Consider the following 15,810-nt stretch of genomic DNA (forward strand, 5'->3'; position numbering starts at 1 on the left):
AAAGGATCAGCTTATCTCCAAAATGTGTCAATTAACCACAGCCATTTCAAGTTACAATTTCCGAAGTTTTTCTCCACTTCACATTTCTGTATAAATAAATAGACAACAAAAGTTCTTGAAAGGAATTGCAGCTTATTACAAGATAATAGAAATGTCCTCCAAACAAAGTTTTCTGTCCCCTCTCCATCTGTATAAACATCACTTTCTGAGATCTAAGTGTATTAGCTCTTCTTGGAGCTCAGCCAGGCATTCATGATGAGGTCATCCAGCAACTATGTCAACAAAACACATTTTAAAAATGCCCTTATATTTGAAACTGAGAACTATAACTTCCTTTTTAGTTATTGCTCTTAAGATTGAATGGGCAAAATGTGCCTTACCTTTTTTGTTCAAAAATGTTTTCTGTTGATATTAAATAGTCTTCCAGATTGTAACCTGTGAGGTTGTACAGGATGTGTCCCTCATTATTTCTGTAGTGGGATGTTGTGGTATTTTGTGCAGGACATTGCTAGAAGGCAAACATAATCAGATAGTTATATCTCTTTAACTGAGGTGGGTAAAGGCCTCAGTACAAGATACTGCAAAGGGTGGGGAAATATTCAACAAAATAAATCAGTAAGTAATTATTAGTTGAAAACAAACTTGGGTTTCAAAATTTTAAAGAATGTAGTAGTGTGAAAACTGAGGAAGAAAATAAATTTGCACCATCATCAAGAGCCCCTTCTGGTTGGAGAAGTGAAGATGGAAGTTCCACCTGCTGTCAACCAATACTCGTTACAGACCTGCCAAAGTTAGAGGAGATGAGTTTCTCTCCATGTGGCGGGGCCTGAGCCATCTGAAAATTTCAGGCCTTGAAGTAATGTGTGCAGTTTTGATCCCCAGATAGGATGCAACACAGTTTCAGCAGACTGGTTCCTGGGATAAGAGGAATGTCCTATGAGGACAGAATATATATGCTAGGCCTGTATCCCTGGTGTTGAGAAGAATGCGAGATGATCTCACTGAAATGTGGAAATGTTTTGGGGGATTGACAATGTAGATATTGAGAAAATGCTTCTCTGGCTGGAAAATCTGGAATATGGGATCACAATCTCAGGAGAGGAGGATGGCTATTTGGGATTGAGATGAGGAGAGATTTCTTCACTCGAATTGTGATTGTGAATCTTTGGAATTCTCTACTCACAGCTGTGGATGCTCAGTCTCTATTTTAGACAGAAATCAACAGATTTGTGGGTACTAAGGGAATTAAGGATTATGAGGATAGAGTGGAAAGGATTGTGGATAAAAGATCAGCCATAATTGTTTAATGGAGGAGTTCAAAAGGCCAAATTATCTATTCTAGCGCCCAGGTTTATATTCTTAAATAAGAGAGGAAAACCTGTAAAATTCTCGATCAGAGGTAGGTAACAGGGTTGGAATCAAGTTGTACCTAGATTCCACCCCATGTTTTTGGTTCTGCCATTTTGTAGTGTCAGGGATAATCTTACACCCATGCCCCTTCCCCACACCTCACACAAAGTGGCCATATCTTGATTAATTCAAAGAGTATTCTGAGAATTCCACACATTTCATTCTTAAAAGGTTTCAATGGAGCTGATGCCTATGGAGAGTCCTGCTGACAACCCAGTAAAAACTTCTGATCCAAACGCTAGTGATCAATCCTCGCAGGGATCAATTACCCTCATTTAAACATTATTGGCTCTGAATGGAGCTGTAGGTGTTTCAGACTGTTCATGAATAACTTAATGAAACAATTTATGAATGCTCTTTTATACTTATCTAGACCTGATCTTTTGCTTTATGTTGCCCCTGATCAATCTAGTTTATTCATCAGATGGCACTGTTAATCAGTGTAAAGACAGTTGCACCAATCATGGCTTTTATCATTCAAAGCAACTAGAAAAAACTTAAGCTAGGTATTTAGGGACATGGTTAATTAAGAATTTACTGAAAAAATTCCAGTGGGAAAACAAGCATTGCAAATTTAGAGGACCATAAAATATAGCTGACTAAAATTAACTTTCTAACTCTCTGACTTGTCCTTTGAAGATGTTCTCCTACAGGATTACAATGTTGTCTGTAACAGTGCTTTCTGCAGGTACATGTTCCAGCTTAGGACATGCTGTTTTACACTCGTGCCCTTTCCTATGGCTGCCGCTAACTTGGATATAAGCATGGTAATGACATCACTAAGAAAACTGGAATATAGCATCATACTTACTTTTAAAAATTATATTGAAGGCAGCATCAGAAAGTTAAAATTTAAATTGACTCTCCAGCGACAGATATTAATTACATTTTAGCACAATTATAATCAGTGGCAAGTCCCATCATCTCAATAGCACACTCTCTGCAAAAGCATAGAATTATTGACTAGAGACTTCTGGATTTCCAAATTCTTCTGATCATGGATTTCATCAGTTGCTGTTATTTTCAAAGGATTAAAGATGGCGAACACCCAAACCTGAGCCATCTGACTGGGTGTCAAATCTTGCTTTTTAATGCTCTTGTGAAGCACTTTAGGATGTTTAAGTATATTAAAGGCACTTTCTAAAATATTAATGAATCCAGATTGTCAGTGTGTAAACCGTTCACTAATTTCTTTAATTTCTTTTTCATCCATTATTCAATGTTTTGATTTTGTTTGGTTTTTCTTCCACTAGTTTTCATTATGGACTCTCCTTTCAGAACTGATATCATTTCAAATCAGAAAGATTACCAAATACTTCCACAGTTTGGTAGCACGAGCTTTCGGAGCGCTGCCCCTTCATCAGGTGAGACTCACCTGAGGAATGAGCAGCACACCGAAAGCTTGTGCTACCAAATAAACCTGTTGGACTTTAACCTAGTGTTGTGAGACTTCTTACTGTGCCTACCCCAGTCCAATGCTGGCATCTCCACATCATGGCTTCCACAGTTTAACAATGCAATAAGTGTTATCGCTCATGGGAACACTGGGAGATCTGAACAAGACAGATCTGACTAACAGGTATGAATTAAGCTTGTTATATTAAATTAATGTTCTCTGTTGCACATCAGTGAGTATCGAGAATTAATTAAATTTTCCTACCTGATGGCCAGCATCACAATTACACTGGCCTACAAAGTTCTGTGGTTCTGTGGTTCCAACCCACCAACATGCATTACTGTTTGAAAGAAAAAACAATGCATCAGTTTATCGTTTGGATACTTTTTCAACAGAACTAATACATATATAAAATATAAGTGAACTTTGTGACTTGTCTGCATATCGATTTATTGCATATTATGTCCAAGATTATTATAACACAAACAGATACCTAACAAAATTTACCATCTATATTTCTTGTTTCAGCCTTAACTCAATGATAAACGCTCTCATGTCAAACTCAGAAGATTGTGGGTTTGAACTTCATTCTTGAAATCTGAGCATGTAATCTAAACTGACACTTCAATGCAGTATGCGAGTATTAGAGGTGCTGTCTTTCGGATGAGGTATTAAACCAAGAACTCCACAGGCAGGGGGACAAGATTTGTTGACATTCTTGTGTTCAGAGCACAACCCTGGATGTATGATTTAAGTATTTATGGCCCTGCTATAATCGTTCAAAATAGGGGCAACTCGGACACAACTTTGGATAATCTTTGGGCTCTTTCCAAGCAGTGACACCCCCTCATTGAGTGAACTGTTGTGTGTGAATTTGGACTGTTGCCATCAAAAAATAAAGAATGGATTGCTTTTAGTAGCCTGACAAATTAAGCCTTATATTTAATCACCATCAAGATTCCTGAAAGAAACATTATGGCCAACATTTCCAGAAGATTTCTACTCTAAAGAAACAATTCCCTTTCTACTCTAAAGGAACAAACTCCCTGGACTGCCTGGGTCCATTACAGTTTGCCTACCACCACAACAGGTCCATAGCAGATGCCATCTCCCTGGCCCTGCACTCAACCCTGGAACACCTAGATAACAAAGACACCTATGTCAGACTCCTATTTACTGATTACAGCTCAGTCTTCAACACCATTATTCCTACAAAACTCATCTCCAAACTCAATGGCCTGGGCCTCAGCACCTCCCTCTGCAACTGGATCCTGAACTTCCTAACTCACAGGCCACAATCAGTAAGGATAGGAAACAACACCTCCTCCATGATCATCCTCAACACCGGTGCTCCACAAGGCTGTGTTCTCAGCCCCCTACTATACTCCTTATACACCTATGACTGTGTGGCCAAATTCCCCTCCAACACGATTTTCAAGTTTGCTGACGACACCACCGTAGTGGGTCGGATCTCAAACAATGACGAGATAGAGTACAGGAATGAGGTAGAGAATCTGGTGAACTGGTGCAGCAACAATAATCTCTCCCTCAATATCAACAAAACGAAGGAGATTGTCATTGACTTCAGGAAGAGTAAAGGAGAACATGCCCTTGTCTACATCAATGGGGAAGAAGTAGAAAGGGTCGAGAGCTTCAGGTTTTTAGGTGTCCAGATCACCAACAACCTGTCCTGGTCCCCCATGCCGACAATATAGTTAAGAAAGTCCACCAATGCCTCTACTTTCTCAGAAGACTAAGGAAATTTGGCATTTCAGCTATGACTCTCACCAACTTTTACAGATGCACCATAGAAAGCATTCTTTCTGTTTGTATCACAGCTTGGCATGGCTCCTGTTCTGCCCAAAACCACAAGAAACTACAAAAGGCCATCAATGTAGCCCAATCCATCACGCAAACCACCCATTGACACTGTCTACACTTCCCGCCAGCATAATTAAGGACGCCACGCATTCCGGACATTCTCTCTTCCACCTTCTTCCATCGGGAAAAAGATACAAAAGGTCACGTACCAACCGACTCAAGAACAGCTTCTTCCCTGCTGCTGTCAGACTTTTGAATGGACCTACCTTGCATTAAGTTGATCTTTCTCTACACCCAACTATGACTATAACACTACATTCTGCACTCTCTCGTTTCCTTCTCTATGAACAGTATGCTCTGTCTATATAGCACACAAGAAACAATACTTTTCACTGTATGCTAATACATGTGACAATAATAAATCAAATCAAAAATTCACATCATTAATATTTTTCTAATGTATACAAGAAATTAGCGGTTCTCAATTTCTTTTGTTTTTGTCATTTATATTGCAGGTTTTTTTCTTGAATCTTGAATTTAAATTGGAAAGAAGGTAATCAAGGTAATATAGCAGGTGCATTGAAAGGTTTTGGACGAGGTGCTACAAATGAGGTGTAATAAGAAGAAAAATGCCCATGAAATTAATTAGAAAGTGATGTAATGGTTACAAAATCGGTGGATGGATGTTTTTGGGTCAATGACACTTTGCAACTTTTTAAAATAATCGAGTCTCAGTTTTTTTATGTGGGTGTCGCTGGCTGGGCCAACATTTATTCCCTATCCTTAACTGAATTGAGTGGCTTTCTCGACCATTTCAGGGGCATTTAAAGTCAACCACATTGTGGATCTGGAGTCACATGGAGGCCAGACCAGGTAAGGATGGCAGATTTCCTTCCCTAAAGGATATTAGTGAACCAGATGAGTTTTTACAACAATTGACATAGTTTCATGGTCATGATAAAACTTTTAAATTCCAAATTTCACCATCTGCCATGGTGGCATTCAAACCTGGGTCCCCAGAGCACTACCCTGGGTCTCTGGATTACCAGTCCATAGCAATACCACTATGTCACTGCCTTCCTGATAAGCTTTGTAAAGTTTGCAAATGATAAGAAATTTGGTAAAGTAGTATTGATAGTGATGCAAGATTATCATGGACTGATTTACTTACAAATAATCATTTAGTCATTTATTAGTGTATGTCCTATTCATAGAATTATCTTCGACAATGCAGTAATCTGAGCAAATTCTAAGACGCAATAATCTGTGTAGTTTTAGCAAGTAGCTTGAGCAATTAAAGTTAAAGTGTATTTATTAGTCATAAGTAGTCTTACGTTAACACTGCAATGAAGTTACTGTGAAAATCCCCCAGTTGCCACACTCTGGTGTCTGTTCGGGTAAACTGAGGGAGAATTTAGTATGGCCAATCCACCTAACCAGCACGTCTTTCGGAATTATAAAATGTAAACTGCATATCTGGATAAAGAACTATTGAAAAATAAACACTGTTTGGACAAATGATGTTTTTTTAGACAAGTGCTTATGATAACTAAAACGTTCATGCTACAGCCACAGCTATTGTGACCATTGGACCGGGCAGGCCACGGTCAAAGTGTTACACAGTAGAAAACCAGGATGGGTGAGATTTTCCAAGCCCCACATGGTGGATTTCACGGAGGCAGAGGGCCACTCTCTGGCGGTGGGATCGTCTGGTCCAGCTGCTGTCAGCGGGAGTTCCCATTGTATGCACCGCCCAGAGACGGGGTTTGCCGTCTGCGGGACTGGAAGATCTGGCTGATGGGAATGGCCAGAAAACATCAGCCAATGCCTCTGCAATATGTTAAGTGGAATAAAGGAAAACTGTACATGCAGAGGGACTTAACAGGCCAAAAGATACCATGCAAGAGAAAATGATTGCATTCATTGGATTATACAGCCAAAAAACAAGGGTATGTGAAGGGATTTTAATTAAAAGCACTGAATTATAAAAAACAATGAAAAGAGCACCTGGGCTTGAGTGGGTGGATGAAAATGCTAGTTAGAGCCTAACACCTCCCAGCTAATGAGCTAATAAGACAAAAGGGAAGAGAAGTAAGAAAAACTGGGAAAATGACAAACATTATTCTGTGCAGTAACTAATCGGTGATGTAAGATATGTTTGGAACTGTAAATTACTGTCTAAATTCTATGCTGTGTTGATCTTTGCTTTGTGATACCAAAAAAGATTTAACACAAGTAACTGCTACCTGAATCCCCTGCAAAATCTTACAAAGGATTATTACAAATTCCAGGACGACATAAGATGGTGACATGATCAGAAACACGGCAGACAGATTTTAATGTGGAAACGTGTGAAGTGATACATTTTTGGAGGACTAATTTGGAAAGATTTTATACCATAAACAGCATGGTTTTTACAAGTGTGGATGATCAAAGAGACCCTGGAGTCCACATACACCAATCTCTAAAGGTGGCAGAGCAAGTTGATGGGATGGTTAAAAAGCATTTGGGTACGTGGATTTATAAACAGTGAAATGGAATATAAAAGCAAAGTGAACATGCTAATGATTTATAAAGAACTGGTTATGTTGTAGCTGACATATTGTAAACAATTCTGGACATCACACTTTACGAAAGATGTTAAGGCCTTGGAGACTATTATGATTGATGTTTACCATGTTATACTTGCGACAAGAGACTTCAGTTACAAGATTGTTTTAATGTCTGATTTATCTCAGAGCAATGCAGAGATAGTACTGCTTTCAAATCTACAACAGGTTTATTTACAATACTCAAGATGATGAGAGATTTCTTGCACAGAATGGAGTAAAAATAATGCTGTGGTGAGTGGGTTAATAATTACTGGTCACAATCATTGTCAAAGGTCCAGGGGGGAGATGAGAAGAAATCTTTTCACTCAGAGAGTTGTTGGTATGTGGGATGCTGTACCTGAAATGGTGGAACCTGATCCTATAAATAATTTAAAAAGAGAATTGAACAGGTATTTGAAGATGAAGAACTTACAGGGCCACAGATAAAAAGTGAAGAAGTAGGAATATCACTGGTATTCCTTCAAAGAGCTAGTACAGGCATGACAGATCAAATGGCCTCCTTGTGTGTTACAACTTCATATAATTCTATCCAGTGAATTGTCTTATCTCACTTGGCTGGTTAAATTCTGTTAAGTCCACTAATGGGTTAATACTCTCATTTAATATAGCAGACAAAAGAATTCCATACACCTCAGGCTAATATTTAAATCATTTAATTTCAAGACACGAGAGTAAGAAACGGTATCACCAGTTATCAATTTTCTTGACATAAAAGCCAAGTTTCTAATAGGTCACAGCTGGTTCCAGCAGGGTAAATAAATGGCACTGTGAGATTTATGGAAAAGAATGTGGGAAATCTAAAAAGGGTCATTCACTGACTTTTCCAAATAGATATCTTCCAGAAGGTTTGCAGTAGCAAAACTGCCTCACTAATCACTTCTGTGTTCACCATTCAATGCTATCAATTTATCTCAAATCCCTCAAACTTTCTTTTTCTTTCTGCAATGTTTTACTACTTCTCCTGGACATCCTTTTAGAATAAATAGCCAGCTTGTGCTGATTCACTACAAAGATTCAAAGATGCAAGCGAATGGACAAAACATAAATGTTGGACAATATATCTCATGTTCACTGTTATCACCTGGAAATCACTGATTTGACTTGACTCAGGGTCAGAGGAATTTCTCAGAATTCTTCTTCCCCAAAGGATCTGTAGGTGGGTGGCAAGCGTTGGGGGTTGCATTGTCGAGCTGTAACATGGCAGAATGACTTATGTTTGATAGATCAGTTTGTCTTCCTTATGGATTAACAGGTTTGGTCCCCTAGAGCAGAAAATGCTCTAGAGGTAGTTACAGTCTAGGAGCAGCAAGATGGTAGAGCTTGGTGGATTACTGATTGCTAGGGAGGGAGGAGTTATCCATTGGCTGTTGGGTTAATTACCACTTTGGGTCTGATCAAGAGGAAGGAAAAAGGTTAGCTCGTGGTCCTGGGGTAAGAACTCCTGATAAACAACCAGTATTGGGTAAGCATCACCTGTTCAATGCAGCAAACTAAACCTCCCTATGGCTGACGGGTATCTCGAGTCCCAGGAAACCCAGCCAGCCAGCCTGAAGGTGCAAGAGGGTTAAATCTAAGGCAGCCTCTTAAATATCGAAATGAGTGACCTGCTTCCCCAATCTCTATGAAATCCAGAAATGGGAGGGTCCAAGGAGGATGAAGTTCAAGTTTGAGATTTCTTTTAAATTTTAACATCCTACCTTATACAAATTCATCCATTTTTGGTGGTTTAAGTTATCCCCTCTATGTTTCAACAAGTGAAAGCTGTCCCATTCCTCAACATTAATAACCCTTAGTGAGATGGTATAAATGAGAAGAATGAACAGTGCACTATTTACTTACTGATTGGAGGCTTGGCCGATACAGGGTTCATTTATATTCAAAGACTTCAGCAAGGCAGAGGTCAGGTTTAGAAAATCCTTCTCACCAGAACTGTAGAGAGTAAGAAAATCAGAGTTAGCCACAGGACGACGATGAATATAGATTTACAAACTGCAGTCTATTCAAATAATTCCAGGGAGGAAAAAAAACATATTTAAACTCCAAAAACAAGAGGATGTATTTCATTGCTAAATTGGGAAACTAAAATCATAAATTACTGTTACAGTCACAGTCATTATCACTAATGCCCAATAAGAATAAAATTTAACATTTTAAGTATCAACTGCAACCCCAAACACATCTACCCAAATAAATTGAATTGAATTATTTCTATAATTAATGACCCGGATTTTTCAGTCAGTGGCAAAAGAATGGTGCTCACTATTCGGAACTGTTCACATGAGTGAGCTTGCATGACAACTAAAAATCATTGGAGTCCAAAAATTTAGTCTTTTCCACAGGGAATCTGGTACTTGTGTAAACAGGGCAAGCAACAATGTGTCTCTCCAAACAGATTGAGAAATTTGACTGAGGCACATTAAGCTAGAAACAGCTGCCTTGGTTGTTGGATTTGTGAGTCATGACCTGAGCACGAGGGCAGAGAGAAGGTTTTAGGGTAAAGAATGGGATACTGGAAGCATTAATGGTGGAGATGGGCAGGAAGAGAGATGCTGCAGCTCTATGGGGAGGGGCGGGGGGGGCATGTAGGAAGTCATCAAGGACCACCTCAGAATGGTGAGGGAGTGCTAGGTATGTCAGTGTCTGGTATCAAGGCCCTGGGTACAGTGCCACAAGATGTGAAATCACCTTTATTAGGTGGGCAAGATTAACAAATGAGCTTGACATCTCCTACCCAAAAGACGTGCTGGTTAGGTGCAATGGTCATGCTAAATTCTCCCTCAGTGTACCCGAACAGACGCCGGAGTGTGGCGACTAGGGGATTTTCACCGTAACTTCATTGCAGTGTGAATGTAAGCCTACTTGTGACACTAATAAATAAACTTTTAAACTATCCACCACACCACTAACATTATACACTGGTCAACACACCACACACCATCACTTGCCCAGCGTCAATCCCTGGCCACTCAGGACTCATGCCTAATATCCAGATACTCCACCTCAGCCCATACACCTATAATGATGCCAGCCTCACATCAACCTCTTTCCCTCCGTATACCTTCAGCTATTCAACTATGGCAGAAACATCACAAAAACAAAGTGCTACACCATATTGTCATTCAAGAAAGAGGCAGAATGTCAAAATGGGACAAAATAAAAGGGAGCAGAGCAGAAATGGGAAGGTAGGGGACACCCACATGTCCTGAGTGCAATGGACAAGATGGTTCTTCAGCATCATAGAATCAACACCAGCAGAACCTATGTCATTCAATCTCATTGAGAACATTAAGGATGATGGTATATTCCTGCCTAGTGCTCATCTATGCCTTCTTATTTGGTTAAATGTGTCCTTCCGTTACCACCTCAATTAGGTGTGTGTGTGTGTGAGCATATGTCTTTGTAGACATATTATTCCCTATCTAACTGTTGCATGCCTTTCTCTGTCTATCTGCTGATTCCCTGTGTTTGTGCTATTTGTAAAACTTTCAGAAATGAAGACACCATTTCCCAAAGACTGCATTAATGAAGCAATATGATATCAATTATTTAAAGAAAAATTGCCTCAATTAGCAAACTGTCTCCAGAAACTGCTGTCCCTTAATCATCAATGAGGAATAACAGAAAAGTATTCTAGTTAATAACCCACACAATACTTCAGAGATTAATAACTGTCAGGACAATGTAAGTGATTTATCAAGCTCTACATGAAGAAGCATGGAAAACAATATGGTACAGGTACGTTGTCTTAAGACAGGCAATCTCAGGACCAAGGTCATGCCATCTTTTAGATCTTGCTGAATTTCAGACCGGCTGGTTCGAGCCATGGGTGTTTTGGATCAAGTCGGATATGGTGGGGTCAAAGGTTCCTCAGAGAGTATGTGGGAAGCATCACAGCCAATAACTTGTCAGGCTCCACACCACGCCAATGCAGTGCCAATCCAAATTGTCCAGGTAAGGTTTTTTTCAATTAAAAATTGTTGCACAGCACATTATCAAGATATTCAGTTTTGGACAGCCAGATTTTTAAAAAAGTTTATTTATTAGTCTAAAGTAGGTTTACATTAACACTGCAATGAAGTTACTGTGAAAATCCCCTAGTTGCCACACGCCGGCACCTGTTCGGGTACATTGAGAGAGAATTTAGCATGGCCAATGCACCTAACCAGCACATCTTTCAGACTGTGGGAGGAAACCGGAGCACCACACAGACACAAGGAGAACATGCAGACTCTGCACAGTGACCCAAGCTAGGGATTGAACCCGGGTCCCTGACGCTGTGAGGCAGCAGTGCTAACCACTGTGACACAGTGCCGCCCAATCAGCTTTGAATCAGCTTAAGTACATTTATGAATTCAATATCTATCTAGATTAACAATAATTAATTTAGAGATGCGATTTGAATGATGGGATTCATTTAGAGGAACAATTATGTTCAAGTTAACAGCCATCAAATACATTCAAGTCATTAAATAGCTATTACATAAAAAGTAGCTTAAAAAGCTAGCATTCGATGCATTTAAATTACAGTTTTCATGTAGAAACAATAATGTGGCCACAAATCGAGCTTGATATTGATCGGTTCAGGACTGAAATTCCACTTGTAGCATGATTAAGGGTTTTGTGCAGCATTGCTGACAAAACTCTGACCAGGCCACAGGAGCCTGGCAGTGAAATTATATTCCAGATCATTTCAATGATTATTCCTTGCTACCAATGCAGCTTTACTCTTGTGTTTTCATATCAGCACACTCTTTCCTTTGATAGTAGTGTGGAGCAGTAGAAGGATTTAGAGACTGATTAAGTCCAATAAGTCCCAGCATGAATCTGCCTTCCTGACTGCTGCTAGGGTGTTAGTGGGAGGAGTTTATGTCTTTCCACAACCCAAATGATGGAGGCCAGCCACTCACTAGCCCACTGCTATTCAGAGTCAGAGGTCTTCATTCACCAGCACTGTCTGTTAACAAAGGTTCATTCCCACTGCCTGTGAGGGCAATCTTTATTCAACTTAAATATCAATTCTAGATACTTGTGACTTTTGGTTAAGGCTGAGAAAAGAGGCCTAAGTGCCAGGTATAAATGAAAAGGTAGGAATTCCAGTATAAAAGGGACAAAAACTACTTGGCACAATACTCTAGTTGTGGCCTAAGCAGAGTTTATAAAGCATGAGCATAACTTTGCTGCTAGACCTTTATATATGAAGCTCAAAGTCCTATATGCTTTGCTAATTAGTCAATGTCTTGCCACCTTCAAAGATCTAGGCACATGAATCCCAGGGTTTCAATGTTATTGTCAATCTAGAAACTCTTTAATGCACCCAGATACAACAAATTGCAACAAAAATGCCTTATTTAAAACATATTAATCTACATATCTACATATTAATCAGGGGAATTATTTTCTGATCGCAATAGTTCAGAAACTGGCCTCTCCTCATTCATAGACACAGAAGAGGAAAGATAACATAAAGGTGGATCTGCTGTTAAAGCACAATGAGTCATCCCGTCTGCATATTCAGCTATTCTTCAGAACAGGCAGCGGGCCGGGAGATTCTTGCATCGGCCAATTCACGGGGTTCACACAAGCGTTCGCGCCCCACTTGTATGTCCCAGCGCCAGATTTCTGGTGGTGTCTGCTCCACGCCGGAAATCGGTGGGGAGGCAGAAAGACCATTTACATGGTCATTGTAATATAATTTAAATATGATTAGCGGGCCTGGGACTGAAGGACTGAACTCTCCGGGCCCGCTAGCATCTATCCCCTCACCCCCCCGCCCTCCCCAACCAACCTCCCCCGCCGCCCGCCAGAGTATTTCGCTCCAGCTGGGATTAGAGTAGCTCCCCACTTTCGGGGAGCTAGTGGCCTGACTCCGCTGGAGTGAAGGGGGAGCAATCGGGGCCCCCCAGAGGGTCGGGTGGCGGGCGGGTGCCCCCTGGGCATTGGCATCCTGACAGTGCCAGCCTATGCCCCCGGCACTGCCTAAGGAGCAAAGTGCCAATTCCCAGGAGGCACCTTGGCACTGCCCACCAGGCATGAGGCAGTGCCAAAGAGGCAGGGCATATGGAGGGCAGGGCCTACGGGTGGGGATGGAGAGTCCTGCTGCCTCTCTGCATAGGGATCAGTCGGAGAAGGAAGGAGGCCAGTGATCTGGGCGGGGTCAGCGGGGGGTGGGGGGGTGGTGGAATAATCAATGGGGGGTGGGGGTGGTCAGGGAGCCGGCGTTGCAGGGATAGAACATAGAACATAGAAAGCCACAGCACAAACAGGCCCTTCGGCCCACAAGTTGCGCCGATCACATCCCCACCTCTAGGCCTATCTATAGCCCTCAATCCCATTAAATCCCATGTACTCATCCAGAAGTCTCTTAAAAGACCCCAACGAGTTTGCCTCCACCACCACCGACGTCAGCCGATTCCACTCACCCACCACCCTCTGAGTGAAAAACTTACCCCTGACATCTCATGGAGGGGCTGGCCAGTGATCAATCTGGCCAGCAATCAGGATGCCGTCGGTGTGGGACCACTGCGCATGCGACAATCTCAGCACTGACAGACTGGCACACGCGCAATGGCCTGCTCAGCACACTGATTTCCAGCGGGAATAAGCCCTGCCCTCTGAAATTTAATGATATTCACACTGGCAGCCTCTGCAGTGCACAGTGTGTGGGAGATTCTTCCCTGAACTCCCACTGAAAAAGCCAGTGTGAATTACTCCAGTTTTCACGGAAATTCGACACTTTGAATTTTTGGGGGAGAATTGCGCCCTTTGTTTCTGTTCAAATAATCTTTTAATACCCTCTTGAATGCCTTGATTCAACCTGCATTCACCACACTTCCAGGCAGTGAATTCCAGACCCCAACTATTTACTATGAAAAAGTTTTTTTCTCATATCACATTTGTTTCTTTTGCAAATCACTTTAAATCTGTGCATTCTCATTCTTAGAGTCAGAGAGTCCCTGATCCTTTAGGAGCGGGAGCAGATTTTCCCTTTCTACTCTGTCCAGCCCCCTCATGATTTTGAACATCTCTATCAAATCTCCCCTATCATTCTTCTCACCAAGGAGAACAGTCCCAACCTCTCCAATCCATCTTCATAACAAGGAGAACTTCCTTGTGTGTGGGGCTGTGAAGTAAATAATAATGATATCTTACCTGAAGAATGAGACATCGGAATCTTTATACATCTCTGGAGACAGTTTGAGTGAGGGATAATCAACATTTAAAGGTTTCACACTGAAAAGAGCCATCGCGAGAATGACAAAGAGAACAGGGAGCAGCAGGTTGGCAATGGCCCCTTTCCAATCCCTCCTTGTATGGTGGAAGCGTTTAATGAGCAGAGCAGCCATCTGTTTCAGAATCAGTCGCCATCCGGTTACTCGCTGGGCTCCAGCAAGGATTGCACCTTGTGGAAGAGAAAAACATTGTATTCAATACAAATCCTCTCAGCTGACTGTTTCACTGGGTGGATAGGAGGGTTGCAGTCATTGGGTAGGGTATGGGGAAGAGACTAGTTTACCAAAAATAGCAGGAGCAATCATTTTGAGATACCTGAACAAGAGATGATCTGAATGATGATCTGTCAGACTGACTGAGGCAGGGATTCGAGGGTATGGACAAAGGTGAAAGTAAGCTGGTATGGTTCAGTATGGTGTACCAGTGAGAAAGTGGTTGGGAAGTTGACCTGAAAACACTCTGTGAACTAGACTAGAATCACACATGATGATTGCTGTACCTTTCTTACAAGGCCCCATTATTTCTTCCTGTCTATTTTGTCCTAGAGTGTAGTTACTGTTAGGGGGCCTAGAAACTACTTCTATAAATGACCTCTCACCTCTACTATTTCTGACTCTATGTCTTAGGAACTATAATGGGAAAAAAATACGACTGGACTGGTTTTCTCAATTGTCAATGGTAATACAAAATCACGTACTGAATCAGTAAATCTGCAGCAAACCTCTTTTTAAAACTACTGTGGGATTAATTTGTTTAATGCGTCTTTCACATGCCACATACTTATACATTAATGCTGCTCAATATTCAGTTGCTAGAGGGCCCTTTGGAGTGACTCAAATATGACCAGATCATCTGTCAGGAGAGTCGATTTTACCCCTCTGTTGAGTGGAAATATGGCAGGAGTGTAATAAATATATCAACAGGATTGAGGCTTTGAGTCTTGAGCCAGTTGAATGAAGTAGGCAGCCAAGGAAACAGGCAGAAGCTTTAATAGCCAACTCAAGTTGCAGTCCTGCGATAGCGGCTAGGCCTCAATGTTTTTTTGAAGTATGATTGGATGAAGTCTGTATGGCACACACTGGAGGCAACTCAGAACACTTCAGAAAAAGAGTTTGAAATTGCCTTTGTGAGACCAGGAAGGGGCCCTTCACTGATGGAATATTAATGAGGCCCAACCGTGAAAATACTTCAAGCCTTCCACTGGACAGGCTCACTCTGCCTCCCTTTCAATGGAAGCAGTCACATGACCCCATTATCTCCTCACAGCAGCTATTTTTAAAATGATACCAAACCTTTGTATAAATGCTTTGAAATGATATACATACGATGAACATTAATAAT

At 41.1% G+C, this 15,810-nt stretch overlaps 1 protein-coding gene across 1 annotated transcript in view; it reads right to left on the reverse strand.

Moving 5' to 3' along the window:
* LOC144480835 (ATP-binding cassette sub-family A member 13-like) overlaps window positions 1-15,810 on the reverse strand; it is a 141,857-nt gene that overhangs the window by 49,517 nt on the left and 76,530 nt on the right. Inside the window, exons 23-26 of the mRNA XM_078200460.1 lie at window positions 14,389-14,638; window positions 9,079-9,168; window positions 3,071-3,146; window positions 381-508 (exon numbers count right to left, since the gene is read on the reverse strand). Of these exons, the coding sequence (XP_078056586.1) occupies window positions 381-508; window positions 3,071-3,146; window positions 9,079-9,168; window positions 14,389-14,638 (544 nt within the window). The remainder of the gene's footprint in view (window positions 1-380; window positions 509-3,070; window positions 3,147-9,078; window positions 9,169-14,388; window positions 14,639-15,810) is intronic.

The sequence above is a fragment of the Mustelus asterias genome, chromosome 2 (genome assembly GCF_964213995.1).
Source record: "Mustelus asterias chromosome 2, sMusAst1.hap1.1, whole genome shotgun sequence".
Taxonomy (NCBI): domain Eukaryota; kingdom Metazoa; phylum Chordata; class Chondrichthyes; order Carcharhiniformes; family Triakidae; genus Mustelus; species Mustelus asterias.